The sequence below is a fragment of the Amblyraja radiata genome, chromosome 11, assembly GCF_010909765.2.
Source record: "Amblyraja radiata isolate CabotCenter1 chromosome 11, sAmbRad1.1.pri, whole genome shotgun sequence".
Lineage (NCBI taxonomy): Eukaryota > Metazoa > Chordata > Chondrichthyes > Rajiformes > Rajidae > Amblyraja > Amblyraja radiata.
In genome coordinates this window covers 48,808,710-48,826,974 of record NC_045966.1, presented here as the reverse complement: position 1 = coordinate 48,826,974, position 18,265 = coordinate 48,808,710, and the positions used below count along the sequence as shown (strand labels likewise).

Here is an 18,265-nt window from a genome sequence, read left to right as displayed (position 1 = left end):
TCACTAAAAAAAACAACACAGTTCTGCAGTAACTCATTAAACGTACGAGTCCAAATAAAACTAGTAACAATACACAAGGAACTGCAAATGCTGGATTACAAAATAAGACAGTGCATTTACACCTTCAGGGTCTGAAGAAGTCTCCCAACCCAAGTTCTCCAGAGATACTGCCTGACCCACTGACTTACTCCACCACTGTGCCCTTGTGTAATGCCACTAGTTTTATTTTGGACTCGTTAATTTAATGAGGATCACTGCTTTTCTTAATTCCCATACTCTGTGTCAAAGACTCTTGAGTATCTACTTATCTATCCCCCTCATGATTTTATACACCTCTATAAGATCACCTCTCACCCTCTTATGCTCCAAGAAATACAGTCCCAAACTGTAGAGATTAACATTATCCTACACGCATCAGGGACAATTTTACCAAGCCAATCAACCTACAAACCTGTACATCTTTGGAGTGTGGGAGGAAACCGAAGCTCCCGCATAAAACCCACGCAGATCACGGGGAGAACGTACAAACTCCATACAGGCAGCACCCGTAGTCAGGGTCGAACTGGGGATTCTGGCGCTGTAAAGCAGCAATTCTACTGCTGTGCCACGGTGCCGCCCATGTTATATAGCAAGAGTACCTATAGCAAAGCCAGAGAGAATAACAGGACTGATAACGTCATACTTGCAAATCTCTTTGTAGGGACTGAATCTCAGTGGAATATTCCACAATCTGCTCTTCCAGCTGTTGGCGTCGCTGCATATTGCTGGCGATTTGGAGTTTCTCAGCTCGGATCTCATTGACGATGCTCTTCAGTAACTGGATCTGTTCCTGCTGATCTTGAATCATTTTCCTCTTCAGTTCCATTTTATTGGAAACTGCAATAGAAAAAGTACATGCCTGTGATCGTTTCTCAACGTTCTGGGAACGCATCGAGCCATATTCTGGCCATAGTTTAGTGATGGAATTAATGTCACTCTGCTCCTTTCCCCCTCTTTCATACACTCATCTCCCATCCCCGAATCCCTCATTTCCTTTATAACCCCTCTTTCCTCTCCCCCTGTATCCTTCCACCTATATCGCTCCCTCTGACTTTACATTTTACTCCTTCTCTTCTCTCCTCATCTGATATCTTCTAGCTTTTGTCACTTATTCCACCCATCTGCCAATCAACCCCCCCCCCCCCATCTCTATCCACCTATCACTTGCCAGGCTTTGTCCCGCCCCCACCTCTCTTTTCCAGCTTTCTCCCCGACATTGCAATCAGTCTGAAGAAAGGTCTTGACCCGAAACACTGCCTGTCTATTTTCTACAGATGCTGCCTGATCCCCTGAGTAACACCCATTCTTTGTTTCGCCCAGCATCTTGGTTTCCAGCTTTTGCAGTTCTTTCTATCTGCTTATTTGACTGTCTCATCTTTTAGCAGCTTTAATGTTATCAATTGAGCAGTTCTGGTGTATTTTCATGGCATCTTCTTGCTGTAAAACCAGAGCAAAGGCAAACAGAAATGGGCCCCATCACACATAAGGACCTATTGTTAAGCGGGCAAAGGATTTGGTCTGAGAGAAAAGATTAATGGAGCAACTTTGAAGGTGGAAGAGAAGTAGCTGAGCAAAGAGTTTAGTTTAGAGATCCAGCCTGTAGAGATTACCAACGGATGGCAAATAGAATAAAATGCGGGAGTAACCCAGCGGGACAAGCAGCATCTCTGCAGAAAGGGAATGGGTGACATTTCAGGTCGAGACCCTTCTTCAGAGACCCTTCACTCCAGAGATGCTGCCTGCCCTGCTGAGTTACTCCAGCATGTTGTGTCTACCTACGATCTAAACCAGCATCTGCAGTTCTTTCCTACACAATGGATGGTGAATGTTCCTTTTAGAATTTAACTGAATTTGTTCTCAACATCCTACGGTTCAATAATGTTCTCATTTTGGTTGTAGACTTTCTGAGATCCCCTCTTGGAAGCTGCAAATACAATAGACTCCTTGCCCCCTTTATAGAGTCTGAGTTACACAGCATGAAAACAGGCACTTCAACCCAACTCGTTCACCCGAACCAATGTGCCTTTCTGAACTAGCCCCATCTGCCTGCATTTGGTCCATAATCCCTCAATTTTTTTTCCAATACATGAATCTGTCCAAATACCTTTCAAATATTATAATTGTGCCAGGATTGGTGGATATGTAAAAGCATCCCTAGTGTGTGTAAGGTAGTATTAATGTGCGGGGATCGCTAATCGGTGCGGACTCGGTGGGCCAAAGGGCCTGTTTTCGCACTGTATCTCTAAACTAAACTAAAATACCTACCACCCACTGTGTGGAAAGTTTGCTCCTTCGGTCCCCTTCAAATCTTTCCCCTCTCACCTTTTTCGTCTGCAGGTTCGCATCTACAAAAGGTATTTCACGGGGATGCAGAGAGGATGAAATGGGTTATGTAGACAGTGTAAGATAGCATGTGTGACAATGGGAGGTTGAGATCAAGTATAAACTGAGTGATGGGCTCCAAGATCTGAAACATGAGTTAGGCAGATCATTAATATCAAAGATCAACGTTACTGATTGAGTAACTAACTCTCCATTGTGAGGTAGCAAGCAGATTAATTTCCAGAACCAGAATGTTTATTAATTGGCTTCCAATATCTAATACTAATAAAAACAAAACCATACTGTTATCTCTAGATGCAAAGGCTGGAGTAATTCAGTGTGTCAGGATGTGTCGGAAAGAACAGCAGATGCTGGTTTAAATCGAAGATAGGACACAATATGCGGGAGTAACACAGTGAGACAGGCAGCATCTCTGGAGAGAAGGGTCTCGACCTGAAACCTTCTATCCAGAGATGCTGCCTGTGCCACTGAGCTACTCCAGCATTTTGTGCCCATCTTTGGTGTAAACCAGCATTTGTAGCTTGATATATGATTGATGCAGGGGATCCAAAGTACTTGTGCATCCAAAATTCTCTTTTCTCCTCCTTACCCGTATCTGCTTGGAGCGACATTTCTTGCTTCTCCAGATTAACCTGCTGCATTGTTCGGTTCATGTTTACCCCATGGAGCTTGGCAACCTGCTGGGCAATTTTGCGTTCAACATCTCGCAGGTCTGTCTAATGGAACAGAAAGCATGTTCGTCAGTCAGAAACATTTGTGATGGGATGTTACAGGAGGAGACCCTAATTCAAGTCTAAATGCTTTCAATAAATCTTTCATTTATTCTCTCTCCTGCTTCTATCACACGGCCTATACATCTTTTCCCTTTCAAATACATACAATTTACTGTTGAAAATGACCATTGAATCCAATACCATCCTCATTAAAGGCATGTAAAGATAGTGGTGGAGTAACTCAGTAGATCAGGCAGCATTTTTGGAGAACATGGATACATCATTTATCCATGTTCTCTAGAGACATGCTGCCCGACCCACTGAATTACACCAGCATGGTGTCATTTTTGGAAACCAGCACCTGTAGTTCCTTATTTCCTCATTAAATGCAAGGTTCTCGATCATAATATGCTGTTTGGTACACATCAACCAAGCCATTTTGAGAAAGGGTATTCCCATCCATGTTTACAAAAATGAAAACAATCGCTAGTTTATAAAAAATAAAAAGCCAGTTACCCATTTTAGTTTCCAGATGGAGACGCAAGGATGTTGGAATCTTGAACAAAACACAAAACGCTGGGGGAACTCTGCAGGTCAGGCATTGTCTTTGGAGGGAACGGACAGACATGTATCGGGTGGGGACCCTTCTTCAGTCTCTGGATTCTGAAGAAGGGTCATGACTCAAAATGTCTTCTGTCCATCCCCTCCACAGACGCTGCCTGACCCACTGAGTTCCTCCAGCATTTTGCATTTTGTTTAGTTTTCCAAATGTTGCTCCTTAACATGGAACTAACAACAAAAACAGCGTGAATATAAATCAGGCATCCTCTGCTTTAATGTCCCCTGCTTTACTCCACCTTAAGGTTAAACAGCTAATAATGTTAACAATTCAATGCAGGATTACATCAAAACATTCATGTTACACCTTAAATTACATAAGGAAAATTAATCTCAGTGCAAACTTCAAATAAACTTTTTTGAAAAATTCTACGGGTTATAATCGTAAGAACCGAAGTCATCAAATGATTAAGTTGGAACAGTTTTTTTTAGCATACCATAATTAAACAAAAGGTCGCACCAGGTTAATCTTGTTGTTGGCCCGGGTGCCAATGGCGACCTAATTCTTAATCTTATATGGGGATTTGGCTCCCTCACATGGCCATACTTAGTAAACGCAAGGCAAAGCAAATTCATCAGAAGATCTTCTCTCAGAAGTAGGGAGGGGTGAATATGTACGATTAGGAAAGTGCTGAGATGAATTATGTTTCTTTTCACAGTTCGCCATTTTAAAGCTTTACAGATAGCCTTCATTTTCAAGGAAACCTCCATTTTTCAGGAAAGTAAATTTATTAATTTACTCTGCGGCCAAAACTGCTCTCCTTCTGAAAAGTGGTATCTGGAAGAGACTGCCTGATTGGGTGGAGGCCATTGCTCTCACAATGTTTCAGTCTGGACAAGCACTTGAACTGCCAAGACATAGAAGGCAAGGACCAAGTGCAAGTAAATGACCTTAGCATACACATGACGGGCCAGAGGTTTCTGTATGTATGATGCTAATAATGACATTAGACCTAACATGAATGAGAGGGGCATAAAGATTTTGGACGCAAATTCTAATATCTTATTATGACAGTACACGTGACAATAAACTGAACTAAACTAAACCTGGATAGGAAATCATGTTGGGCACGGACATCAAGGGCTGAAGGGCCTGTCCCTGTGCTGCACTTGTCATAGTTTAGTTTAGTATATCGTCGCGTGAAACGACGCTCAGTGAAAAGTTTTGGTTGCGTGCTATCCAGTCAGGGCTCGAAATTAGCTGTTGCCCGGGTGCCAATGGCGACCTAAAGTGCCACCGGGCAACCTAAATGCCATGCCATTTTGCCCGGCTCGGCAAGCAACCGGGACACCTATCGTTCAACTCTCAGCGGGCCCCCCTCTCTATCTCTCTCTCTGTAACTCTCCGTCTCCGCCCGCCATCCGTATCCGTGTCTCCGCTCGCTGTTCATTTGCCGGCATGGCCGGCTGCCTTACACATGCGCTCTACCGCGGCCTGCACATCATTCCCCCTGCACCTGCGCACATCAACGGCCGTGGCTGTGCGCATGTGCCGCCCTGCAACTGGTGGGCGTCGGCCACTTTCTCCCTCCCTTTGCATTGTGGGAGATCTGGCCGCCATTGCTGTCCAGTCGCCGCCTCGCCAGGCCGCTGTAAACCAACGCAGAATCACTCCCTGGAGCTGGAGTAACTCCCTGGAGTAACTCTTGCTTCTTGGTTTCCCGGTCCTTCAAAAATATTCCAAATGGAATTTAAACAGGAGTGGACCCACCACCACCAAACTCCAAACTCTGAAAAATAACAGCCTATTGCTCTTTATCTGTTTATTTATTGTGTATATATATTGTCTATGGTATATAAACACACTGAACTTTTATCTCCTGTTATGTATTATGTTTACATATTCTGTTGTGCTGCAGCAAGCAAGAATTTCGTTGTCCTATCTGGGACACATGACAATAAAACTCTCTTGACTCTTGACTTGGACTTAAGCAAAAATGGGTTGTTGGGAAATAAGAGCTACCTTAAATTTAGTTGCATCTGGTTGGGTAACTATGGTAGGGTGAAGACTATTCCATGCTTTAATTGTGCAGGGGAACTCCATGGAGCAGCCAGCATAACTGGATAGAAGAAATTGGGTGATGTTTCGGGTAGAGACCCTTCTTTAGATTTCCTCTGTTTTTAGTGTTTTTAGTTTAATTTAAAGATACAGTGTGGAAACAGGCCCTTTGGCCCACCGAGTCCACGCCGACCACCAATCACCCGTACACTAGTTCTATCCCACACATTAGCGACGTAAGTCAAGAGTGTTTTATTCTCTCACGTCCCAGTTAGAACAATGAAATCCTTACTTGCAGCAGCATAACAGAATATGTAAACATAGTACTCTGTAAACAATGTTATACACGAGAAAACAAAACAGTGTATATTTATATACGAATATATAACAATATAAATATATATATATAAAGGGCCTGAAAAAGGTCCCTGCACACCTTTGTGGAAGGAAACAAGAGCACCCGGAGAAAACCCATACGATCAAAGGGAAAAGGAGCAAACTCCATACAGACAGCACCCATATTCAGGATCAATTCCGGGTCTCTGGCAATTTTAGGCAGCAACTTTATGGCCAATGTACTGCCCCATAGTCTTGAACTGAATTAAAACATACAGTAGCTGTATAGGGGGACATAGCATGACTTAAGAGATTTAAGACTGAAAATGGATAGTTATCAATATATAATTTTTTGTTTGTTGGAAAATAAAATATAGTGGCACAGCTGGTGGACTTGCTGCCTCACACGCCAGAGATCTGTGTTCGATCCTGTCCTCGGACACTGTCTGTGTTGAATTTGCACATTCTCCCTGCAAGAGTGTGGGTTTCCTCCCACATCCCAAATACACTTTAGCTTTGTAGCTTAACTTGTCTCTGTAAAATTGCCCCTAAAGTGTAGGGTGTGGGTGAGGAAAGTGGGATAATAGAACTTGTGTGAACGGGTAGGCAAAAATGCTGGAGAAACTCAGCGAGTGAGGCAGCATCTATGGAGCGAAGGAAATAGGTGACCTTTCGGGTCAAGACCCTTCTTCAGACTGATGTGAGGGTGGGGGGGGGGAGGGCGGGAAGAAGTAAGGAAGAGGCGGAGACAGTGGGCTGAGGGAGCACTGGGAAGCGGAGGAGAAAGCAGGGACTACCTGAAATTGGAGAAGTCAATGTTCATACCGCTGGGGTGTCAACTGCCCAAGCGAAATATGAGGTGCTGTTTCTCCAATTTACGGTGGGCCTCACTCTGGCCATGGAGGTAGCCCAGGACAGAAAGGTCGGATTCGGAATGGGAGGGGGAGTTGAAGTGCTGAGCCACCGGGAGATCAGGTTGGGCGAAGCGATCGCCAAGCCTACGCTTGGTCTCACCGATGTATAGCAGCGGATGCATTAGATGAGGTTGGAGGAGGTGCAGGTGAACCTCTGCCGCACCTGGAATGACTGCTTGGGTCCTTGAATGGAGTCAAGGGGGGAGGTAAAGCGACAAGTGTAGCATTTCCTGCAGTTGTAAAGGAAAGTGCCAGGAGAGGGGGTGGTTTGGTTGGGAAGGGACAAATTTACCAGGGCGTTACGGAGGGAGCGGTCTCTGCGGAAAGCCGACAGGGGAGGAGATAGGAAGATGTGGCCAGTGGTGGGATCCCGTTGGTAGACAAAGCTGGAGAAAATCAGCGGGTGAGGCAGCATCTATAGAGCGAAGGAATGGCCGACGTTTCGGGTCGAGACCCTTCTTCACACTGATGTCCGGAGGGGGGGGGGAGGGTCAGGAAAAAGAAAGGAAGAGATGGAGACAGTAGGCTGTGGGAGAGCTGGGAATGGGAGGGGAAGGAGGGAGAAAGCAAGGACTACCTTAAATTGGAGAAGCCAATGTTCATACCGCTGGGGTGTAAACTACCCAAGCGAAATATGAGGTGCTGCTCCTCCAATTTGTGGTGGGCCACATTCTGGCCATGGAGGAGGCTGTTTGGAAGTGGAAAGAAATAATAGAAATTGCATTCATTGCAACGTGTAAAAAGAGATGAGATACTGTATTGTAATTTTGCTGCATGTCATTGTGGTATATATCATGTCTTGATTGGTGAATATGTTTAGTTTGTGACTTTATTTGAAGCAGAAATAATATGTGAGTACTTCATTGACCGTAATTCCGACAGGTAACTACGCACTTCGTCCGAGCACATTATCGCACGTGTCATGCAAGACATCTTAAATGACCACCCAAACTGTTATTTGGCAACCTAAAAAGCTGCCTAGGTTGCCCGGCTGGCAACAGGGAAAAAAAGTTAAGTGAGAGCCCTGAAGACAATACATAGATGTTAGCTTCACAGCTCCCAATGAGTTTACAGAACGTTGGGATAAAAATGGATGTAGTGTTGAAGGAAGGTAGAGGTCCTCAACAACATAAACCTGGAGAATGGCACAGGCATGGGATATGGTGAGATCACAAAAACTCTTGTGTGGTATGAATTTCAGAACAGGAGGATTAGGGAAGCAATAACATGCGATTGACCCCAAGGGGTGGAAAATAGTTAATGTGTGGGAAGGAACTGCAGGTGCTGATTTAGATCGAAGATACACAAAATGCTGGAGTAACTCAGCGGACAGGCAGCATTTAGGGCTTTATTCTTGGGAGCGCAGAAGGTTAAGGGGGGACTTGATAGAGGTTTTTAAAATGATGAGAGGGATAGACAGAGTTGACGTGGAAAAGCTTTTCCCACTGAGAGTAGGGAAGATTCAAACAAGGGGACATGACTTGAGAATAAGGGACTGAAGTTTAGGGGTAACATGAGGGGGAACTTCTTTACTCAGAGAGTGGTAGCTGTGTGGAATGAGCTTCCAGTGAAGGTGGTGGAGGCAGGTTCGTTTTTATCATTTAAAAATAAATTGGATAGTTATATGGATGGGAAAGGGATGGAGGGTTATGGTCTGAGCGCAGGTATATGGGACTAGGGGAGATTATGTGTTCGGCACGGACTAGAAGGGTCGAGATGGCCTGTTTCTGTGCTGTAATTGTTATATGGTTATCTCTGGAGAGAAGGAATGGGTGACGTTTCGGGTCGCGACCCTTCTTCAGACTGATCAAACTGATCAGTTAGGAGAAGTGTCGGGACCCAAAAAGTTACCCCTTCCTTCTCTCCAGAGAGCCTGTCCTGCTGAGTTACTCCAGCATTTTGTGTCTATCTTCGGTGGAAAATACTTGATGGGCAACATCGGTTTGAGAATTGGACTAGAAGAAAGAGCACTGGAATATGAGATGATTGTGCAAATTATTGCAAATGTAATCTCAGGAAAACAATGCTTTTTGACTTAGTGCTTGTCACCAAGAGATAAATGTTTTCATTATGATAGCCCAGAAACAAATCAAATCAGCTTGTGGACTACACTTAGAAATAAGTGCAACAACTAGAGGTGGCGTGTCAGAAAGGGACTGAGGAGATGGACCTGACTTGAAACATATTTTGCTTCCATCTCCGCATATGCTGCCTGATCTGCTGCTCACTTCCAGCATGTTCATCATTTTGAAATAGAACACAAAGTGCTGGAGTAACTCAGCAGGTCAAGCAGCATCTATGGAGGACATGGGTAAAGGAGGTGAACCATTCACCACCTGACCATGCCCTACAGAGATGCTGTTTCTTCTGCAGTCACTCCAGCTCTTTGTGTTCTACGCAACAGGGGTGGCATGGTGGTGCAGCGAAAAAGTTGCTGCCGTACAGCGCCAGAGACCTGGGTTCAATCCTGACTACGGACTCTGTCTCTATGGAGTTTGTACGTTCTTTCCATGACCGTGGGTTTTCTCCGGGTGCTCCTGTTTCCTCCCACTATCCAAAGACGTACAGGTTTGTAGGTTAATTGGCTTTGGTAAAATTGTAAATTGTCCCTAGTGTGTGTAGGATAGTGCTCGTGTGTAGGAATCGCTGGTTGGTGCGGATTCCGTGGCCAAAGGGCCCGTTTCCATGCTGTACCTTTAAACTAAACTAAGCAAGATTCCAACATCGGCAGTTCCTCATATCTACATTCCACTTTTTTTTAACACAGCCTGCCCGTTGTTACCTGGCATCGCTCCATGTGTGATATGTCTGGTAGACATGACTTTGCTGAGCGCTCCTGTGATATGAAGGAAGCGAGCTGCGTCTCCACATCATCCTTATCGCTTTTCAGGCGTTGAATATCACGATTGATGCTCTGCAGTTTATTTCGCAATTCAGGCAAATCCTTTTCTTTAAGTTCAACCACAATTTCTCTACAGATTAAATTAAAAGGTTCATAAGAATTAAAAAGAAACTCACCAGCATAAAATGTAGACAGGCTAACTGAGCAGGAACAGTTAGGAACAGTTGTTTAACCTTAAATAAAGGTATGATGTATTTTGTGGGAGGTTGAGATTTCATCTGGGTGGCACAGTGGAGCAGCAGTAGAGTTGTTGCCTTACATTCGCTAGGGATCCAGGTTCGATCCTGACTACGGGTGCTGTCTGTACGGAGTTTGTACCTTCTCCCTGTGACCGGATGGGGTTTTTCTGGGTGCACCGGTTTCCTCCCACACACCAAATACGGTCAGGTTTGTAGGTTAATTGACTTCAGTAAAATTGTTCCTGGTATGTAGGATAGTGTTGGTGTATTGGGTGGTCGCTGGTCACACAGTCTCGCCGGGCCGAATGGCCTTTTTCCACGCTGTATCTCTGAAGTCTAAAGCTGTTCCATTTAAGTTTAACAGACTTGATTGTCATAGGACAGAACTCACTGATGCAAATTTTACTTCTGAAAAAAATCGCTTGTATTTAGGACGTATTTCATACCTTCTTTCTCGAATGGTACTAAATTGCGACTTAACAAATGTAATTATGAGGAAAGAATGTGCACATTGAGAAACTCCCTTGATGTGCAGAGATGTCAAAATAACATGGTTAAAATCACAAAAGGCAGCTGATGCAAAAAAAGCACCCCTGACCTTGAGCTCTGGAATCTTTAAGACCAAGTCTACCTTCCTGATCAGGTTAATAATAATCCTGTCACATATCCTCAGGCGGTTCAGTATGAAAGGTTGTTCATGTCCCAATATATACTTTGCTATACACTATATGTCCAAATGTTTTTATTGGTCAATCCTGGTGGATGAAGGAAGTAGATACAATTAAGACAAAGCACATTTGGACAGATATAAGGATAAGATGCGTTTAGAAGGATAGATATAGACAAATGGGACTCGCCCATGATATCAACTCAGACAGCATGAACAAGGCGGGCTGAAGGGCTAGTTTCCATGCCCTATGACTCTGTGAAGGAACAGGATCTTTAAATTTAAGGGGCTGTCCCACTGCGGCGACCTAATCCACGAGTTAAGAAGAGTGTCTATGACCTTCAAGCTCGAGGGCACTCGCCTGGAAAACCTCCAGCTGGATCGACTGTCCGCGTTGAAACCGTGAGCTGAATCGACTGACCGCACACACACACACACACATTGCAAAGGTGGGGGCCAGGGAAAGCGGGGGAGCGCTGTCTGAAATTTCTCATCACACTCGCGATGAGAAAGACGGCTGCACAGTAACGGTAAGTTCTTTAGAGAGCACGGAGAGGGGGGGTGGAGAGAAGGGGGGAGAAGGAGAGGGAAGGTGAGAGGGGAGAGAAGGAGAGGAGAAGGGGGGGGGGGAGAAGGAGTGGAGATACTTTTAAGAAGTATAATATAGTTTAGTGGGCATTTTACCTACCGGTCAGTTTTCCTTGGTCATGAAAACTCCAATGAACCAATCAAAATGCCCGGTCAGCAAAGGAGATTGCCTACGACTGCCTGTAGCTAAATAGCGATCCCACTCCACTGCACTACGAGTTAAAAAGAACCATGCCGATCAAATTTTACTCACAGAAACATTTTCAACATGCTGAAAAATGTTCCGCGACCTAGCTGAGTCCGCGAGTATTCGGGAACTTTCCTCGAGCACGAAGGAGAGTTCCAGTGACCTCATAGGACCATGTGTCGACCATGCTGTGAGTTTGAGTCGAGGGCAAAGTCGTCTAAACTCGCAGATTAGGTCGCCGCAGTGGAACAGCCCCTTTTAACTCAGAAGTAAAATTAGAAAGCAGTTTCAGGTGCTTTAGGTTTGCTGGGAAAAAAGGTGAAATGAATGGGAATGCTGGAGACGGAGGAGGCAATAACAGACTTTAATTATGGAGAGGGTCAGAACTGGACCTAGGGTTGAGATTTTTGATTGGAGAAAGGCTAACTTTGAGGAGATGCGAAAGGATTTAAAAGGAGTAAATTGGGACAGTTTGTTTTGTGGGAAAGATGTGGAAGAGAAATGGAGGACATTTAAAGGTGAAATTTTAAGAGTACAGAATCTTTATGTTCCTGTTCGGTTGAAAGGAAATAGTAAAAATTGGAAAGAGCCATGGTTTTCAAGGGAAATTGGACACTTGGTTCGGAAAAAGAGAGAGATTACAATAATTATAGGCAACATGGAGTAAATGAGGTGCTTGAGGCGTATAAAGAATGTAAAAAGAATCTTAAGAAAGAAATTAGAAAAGCTAAAAGAAGAAATGAGGTTGCTTTGGCAAGTAAGGTGAAAGTAAATCCAAAGGGTTTCTACAGATATATTAATAGCAAAAGGATAACGAGGGATAAAATTGGTCCATTAGAGAGTCAGAGTGGACAGCTATCTGCAGAGCCAAAAGAGATGGGGGAGATATTGAACAATTTATTTTCTCCGGTATTCACCAAGGAGAAGGATATTGAATTATGTGAGGTAAGGGAAACAAGTAGAGTAGCTATGGAAACTATGAGATTCAAAGAAGAGGAAGTACTGACACTTTTGAGAAATATAAAAGTGGATAAGTCTCCAGGTCCGGACAGGATATTCCCTAGGACATTGACGGAGGTTAGTGTAGAAATAGCAGGGGTTATGACAGAAATATTTCAAATGTCATTAGAAACGGGAATAGTACCGGAGGATTGGCATACTGCGCATGTTGTTCCATTGTTTAAAAAGGGGTCTAAGAGTAAACCTAGCAATTATAAACCTGTTAGTTTGACGTCAGTGGTGGGCAAATTAATGAAAAGGATACATAGAGATAATATATATAAGCATCTGGATAAACAGGGTCTGATTAGGAACAGTCAACATGGATTTGTGCCTGGAAGGTCATGTTTGACTAATCTTCTTGAATGTTTTGAAGAGGTTACTCAGGAAATTGATGAGGGTAAAGCAGTGGATGTTGTATATATGGACTTCAGTAAGGCCTTTGACAAGGTTCCTCACGGAAGGTTGGTTAAGAAGGTTCAATGGTTGGGTATTAATGGTGGAGTAGCAAGATGGATTCAACAGTGGCTGAATGGGAGATGCCAGAGAGTAATGGTGGATGGTTGTTTGTCAGGTTGGAGGCCAGTGACTAGTGGGTCCACTGTTGTTTGTCATGTACATCAATGATCTGGATGATGGTGTGGTAAATTGGGTTAGTAAGTATGCAGATGATACTAAGATAGGTGGGGTTGTGGATAATGAAGTAGATTTTCAAAGTCTACAGAGAGATTTATGCCAGTTGGAAGAGTGGGCTGAAAGATGGCAGATGGAGTTTAATGCTGATAAGTGTGAGGTGCTACATCTTGGCAGGACAGATCAAAATAGGACGTACATGGTAAATGGTAGGGAATTGAAGAATGCAGGTAAACAGAGGGATCTGGGAATAACTGTGCACAGTTCCCTGAAAGTGGAATCTCATGTAGATAGGGTGGTAAAGAAAGCTTTTGGTATGCTGGCCTTTAAAAATCAGAGCATTGAGTATAGAAGTTGGGATGTAATGTTAAAATTGTACAAGGCATTGGTGAGGCCAATTCTGGAGTATGGTGTACAATTTTGGTCGCCTAATTATAGGAAGGATGTCAACAAAATAGAGAGAGTACAGAGGAGATTTACTATGTTGCCTGGGTTTCAGCAACTAAGTTACAGAGAAAGGTTGAACAAGTTAGGGCTTTATTCTTTGGAGCGCAGAAGGTTAAGGGGGGACTTGATAGAGGTCTTTAAATTGATGAGAGGGATAGACAGAGTTGACGTGGATAAGCTTTTCCCACTGAGAGTAGGGAAGATTCAAACAAGGGGACATGACTTGAGAATTAAGGGACAGAAGTTTAGGGGTAACATGAGGGGGAACTTCTTTACTCAGAGAGTGGTGGCTGTGTGGAATGAGCTTCCAGTGAAGGTGGTGGAGGCAGGTTCGTTTTTATCATTTAAAAATAAATTGGATAGTTATATGGACGGGAAAGGAATGGAGGGTTATGGTCTGAGCGCAGGTATATGGGACTAGGGGAGAATACGTGTTCGGCACGGACTAGGAGGGTGGAGATGGCCTGTTTCCGTGCTGTAATTGTTATATGGTTATAAATGGCACAGGTGATAGTAGTGGCAGTGCCAGCTGTGAGGTGGCGTGGAGAGACATGGGGGGGGGGGGGAGAAGAGACACTGTTGTGGGGGGAGGGAGGAGGGGCAGTGGGGGGGGTAGAGAGAGAGACAGGACGGGAGAAAGGAGAACAGAACAGGGGGAAAGGGAAGGAAGACGGGACGGGGTGGAGGAGGGAGACGGGACCATGGGGTGAGGGGAAAGAGAGCGGGAGATGGGGCGGGGGCAGCAGGCAGAGAGACAGGACGAGTGGGGATTTGAGAGGGAGATGGGATGGTGGGGAAGGGAGATGGGTTGGGGTGGGAAGAAGGAGTAAGACAGGGGGAAGGGTACGGTGCTGGGGGGGGTGGGGAAAGGGGAGGTTAAAATGTTCTAAGGGAGGTAATTGAAACAAGAAATTGAAATCAAACCTAATGGAAAATTAATCACCAGGCAATGAGAGAAAGAGTAGGAAGCCCCATTTTGTACCTGATTGGTTTAAGTCCCATCATGTCATCTCGCCGACTTGCTTTCTTCTTCAGATCCAGTTCCGTCGTCTTCAATTTGTCGGGAATGAGGCGAAGTTTGGACTGCAGGTCGTCGATAATGTCCTTCAAATCAGCCTCAGAGGGAAAGTCGCGCTGGCACACTGGGCAGCAGGGCTCGTTGTCCTCAGTCAGCTGGCTAATGAACTGACTGTACACGGCCGTCGCTCCGGAAAGCATGGCTACAACACAGGGGGAAGCCGCAATGAGACTGAGAATATGCAGAACTGGGGATACTCTAGGATTAAAGGGTTAAATATTCTGTTTCTGAGGATCAAAGCCGATTGAAGTTAGAAGTTTCACTTCCCAGACTTCCGGTGGCGCCATGGAACTGTAAGGGCGCAGCATTGAGCTCTGCTCCCGTTAAAATTGCGAAAAAGCCGTTTTAGAAGACAGGACCAATTTCAAAAAACTCACCGGAGCTGCTTGGCGTCGCGTAAATGACGTAATTAGAAATCACCGCGAAATAACGGAGTTTAACGGGAGTTTTAAATGAGCAGAAAGAAGCCTCCACAGAGACCTACAAAACCAGCTACCAGTCTCCATTTGAAAGAAACCGGCAAAACTCTGCAAGAGCTGCTATCAACAACAGAAAGCTCAGAAGAAGAAGTCGCACCTGAAATGGCTTCAAAGGAGAGGGAGAGAAAGATGAAGCAAATGGAACAGTCGGTAAGAAATACTGTTTCTAAGGATATCTCCCAACTGATAACGGACGGGAACAGTACTCTCAAGAAAAATTGATGTAGCCTGTGGAGAATTAAAGGTGCAACTTACTTCTTTAAAGAGGCAAGTGAAAGATGTTGACAAAAAGTTAACTGCAGAAATCAGCCGGTTGGAAAAAGACTGTAATAATAAGTTTGATGCTATGCTTGTGACTACTAATAAGTATGACGCGATGATGGAAGAAATGGAGACCCCAATGCATGAAATGGCCGAGGAGATACAGAATCTGAGAGAAACACAGGAATCTGTAGGGGGGCAGCTGGCAAAAATGACTGATAAATGTCTGGATTTGGAAGCAAGATCGAGAAGGCAGAATTTGAGAATTGTTGGAGGAAGGAGGGACGAGAGACCGGATGTTCAAACACGGGAATTCGTTACCCACCTACTTAAACAAGTTTTTAAACTGCCGGAAAACCCGAGAAATGACGTGGCTCATCGGGTGCGACGCGCACAAAAAAAGACGAGATGCCCCCCCCCAAGACAGATAATAGTGAAATTTCTTGACATCTCTGCATTGGAAGACATAATGAAAAAGATTCCCTATGGATCGGATCTGACATATGAAGGAGATAATCTCAGATTTTTTCGTGATTATCCCCCTGAAATTGTCAAAAAAAGAGAATTGTTCTCAAAGACAAGACATATTCTGAAAGGTCTCCCCAGTGTACGATATTGAATAATGTATCCTGCAAAAATGAGGATCACCTATAACTCTGCTGAACCTGCCTTTACGGACCCAGACAGGCATTTAAGTATGCACAAGACATCGTAAAGGAACAAAGTTAAATCTAGAATGGAACACGGGCGAAGATTACACTTTTTAACAAAAGAAATTGCACTTATTAAGATGGCGGAATCCCTTTACAGACACTGGCCAGACATGTTATCTCCCTGGAATGTGTTTTCGAGCACACAGTACAGCTTTCACCTTGAACGGAGGACTCAAAGATAAACAAAATGAAGCTGAAGATTAGATACAAAATCGGTCTGGGAACATGGAATAAATATTAACGGACTGGAAAATATAAAAATCTTTTGATTTAAGAAAGCCTTACATTATCATATTTTATTAGTAATTAATCTATTAACTCAACAATACTAATTTACATCTAACGTAATTCTAACAATGACTAACCCACAGGAAGCTCAGTTCACGATGCTAACTAACTTTAATTAACCTTAATTAATAAACTTTAATTAAGCTTAAAGATAATAATGATGTAAAAATAATGATGTATACAAATATATAGTAATTAATTAAAATGTTAATAATAATACTAACATAACCGTGGGTGATCGAGGGGGGATGAGAGTCATATACGTGATACTATGTTTAACCCCTCAGAACCTGCTTTTGTCTAAGATATAAGACTGGGTTTTAAATGGGGGAAACAATGTAATAACGCCGAGCATATACACGGGCATATAATTTATATATGGTAAATCTTAGTATATACTTATTGCTAGATTATTTGGAAAGGCATATATATATCTAGAACTAAGATATTTAGAAATAAATGTCTTTCTCTTTCTCCTTTCTTGCTCTGGTTGGATAAATTCCACAAATATTAAACAGCCCGTCAGCCTTTTAGGACACTTGGTCATGGGGGCGGAGCTGAATGTAGATTAACTACAGTTGTTACTTTTTAATTTTTATCACAACACACTCTCCTATCTTTTTTTAAGGTGCGCTTTAGAAAGGAGATGCCAAATAAACGCAAATGTTCGGGATGACCACCTAATGCCCAAAGTTCTGAGGTATTTGCTTGCACCATATGACTTAAAGATATCAAATTGATTCAAAATGCAAGACGAGACATAAAAAGAATGGACGAATTACGTTCTGTAGTTGGAACATAACGGGTGCTAATGAACCAATTAAAAGGGTCAAAATATTTAAATTCACTCAACACTGACATAATTTTTCTGCAGGAAACACATATGAAACACCAAACACAGATAAGATTGAAGGCAAATTGGATAGGTCAAACATTCTACTCTTCATTTACTTCTAAATCTAGAGGAACGGCTATTATCATCCGAAAAGGCATACCATTCAAATTAAAGAATACTATATCAGATAAAGAGGGAAGGTATGTTATAGTTTCGGGAGAAATTTACTCCACCCAACTTACTATGATAAATATTTATGCTCCTAATTTTGATAACCCTCAATTCTTTAATAAAATTTTGGATATAAAATCAGAGTTTAACTATCAAAATGTAATAATTGGGGGGGGGGGATTTTAATTGCGTTTTAGATCCATATTTAGATAAATCTATAAAACAAAGGAGATGTAACATAAGATCCAAACTTTTAAACACATATATAAAAAATACTAATATAACAGATGTATGGAGAATTGCTAACCCAACTGGAAGGGAATATTCATTTTATTCAGCGGTACATAAAACTTACTCACGAATTGACTATTTCTTAGTAGACACGAAATTAATTCCATATACAATTAATCGTAAATACCATAACAGCATTATTTCCGACCATTCCCCACTAACTTTTATATTAAAAGTTGAAGGCATGCCGGGTAAAAAATCCTTCTGGAGGTTTAACCCCCAAATTCTAAATAACCCACAAGGTGACACATACTTAAAACACCAAATTAGATTTTTTTTTTTAGATTAACGATACGCCAGGTATTTCACCCTCTTTATTATGGGAAACTTTTAAAGCATTTATTAGAGGCGTTATAATTTCATATCAAACCTTCCTAAATAAAAAAAAAATACAGAACAATTGAAGTTAGAACAAGAAATTAGACAATTAGAGTTAGACAATGCCAAAGACCCAAATATAGATAAACATAATAAGGTAACATTATTGAAATTTAAATTAAACAGAATTTTATCGGCAAGAGTGGTAAGACTATTCCAAATTACAAAACAGGAAAACTTTGAATTCGGTGAGAAACCACATAAACC

General features: G+C 42.9%; 1 protein-coding gene across 1 annotated transcript in view; it reads right to left on the bottom strand.

The window, feature by feature from the left end:
- The window catches only part of rad50 (RAD50 double strand break repair protein), a 142,427-nt gene that overhangs the window by 40,781 nt on the left and 83,381 nt on the right, over nucleotides 1-18,265 (bottom strand). The window contains exons 14-17 of the mRNA XM_033029880.1: nucleotides 14,547-14,784; nucleotides 9,745-9,934; nucleotides 2,972-3,098; nucleotides 683-876 (exon numbers count right to left, since the gene is read on the bottom strand). Coding sequence (XP_032885771.1) covers nucleotides 683-876; nucleotides 2,972-3,098; nucleotides 9,745-9,934; nucleotides 14,547-14,784 — 749 coding nt within the window. The remainder of the gene's footprint in view (nucleotides 1-682; nucleotides 877-2,971; nucleotides 3,099-9,744; nucleotides 9,935-14,546; nucleotides 14,785-18,265) is intronic.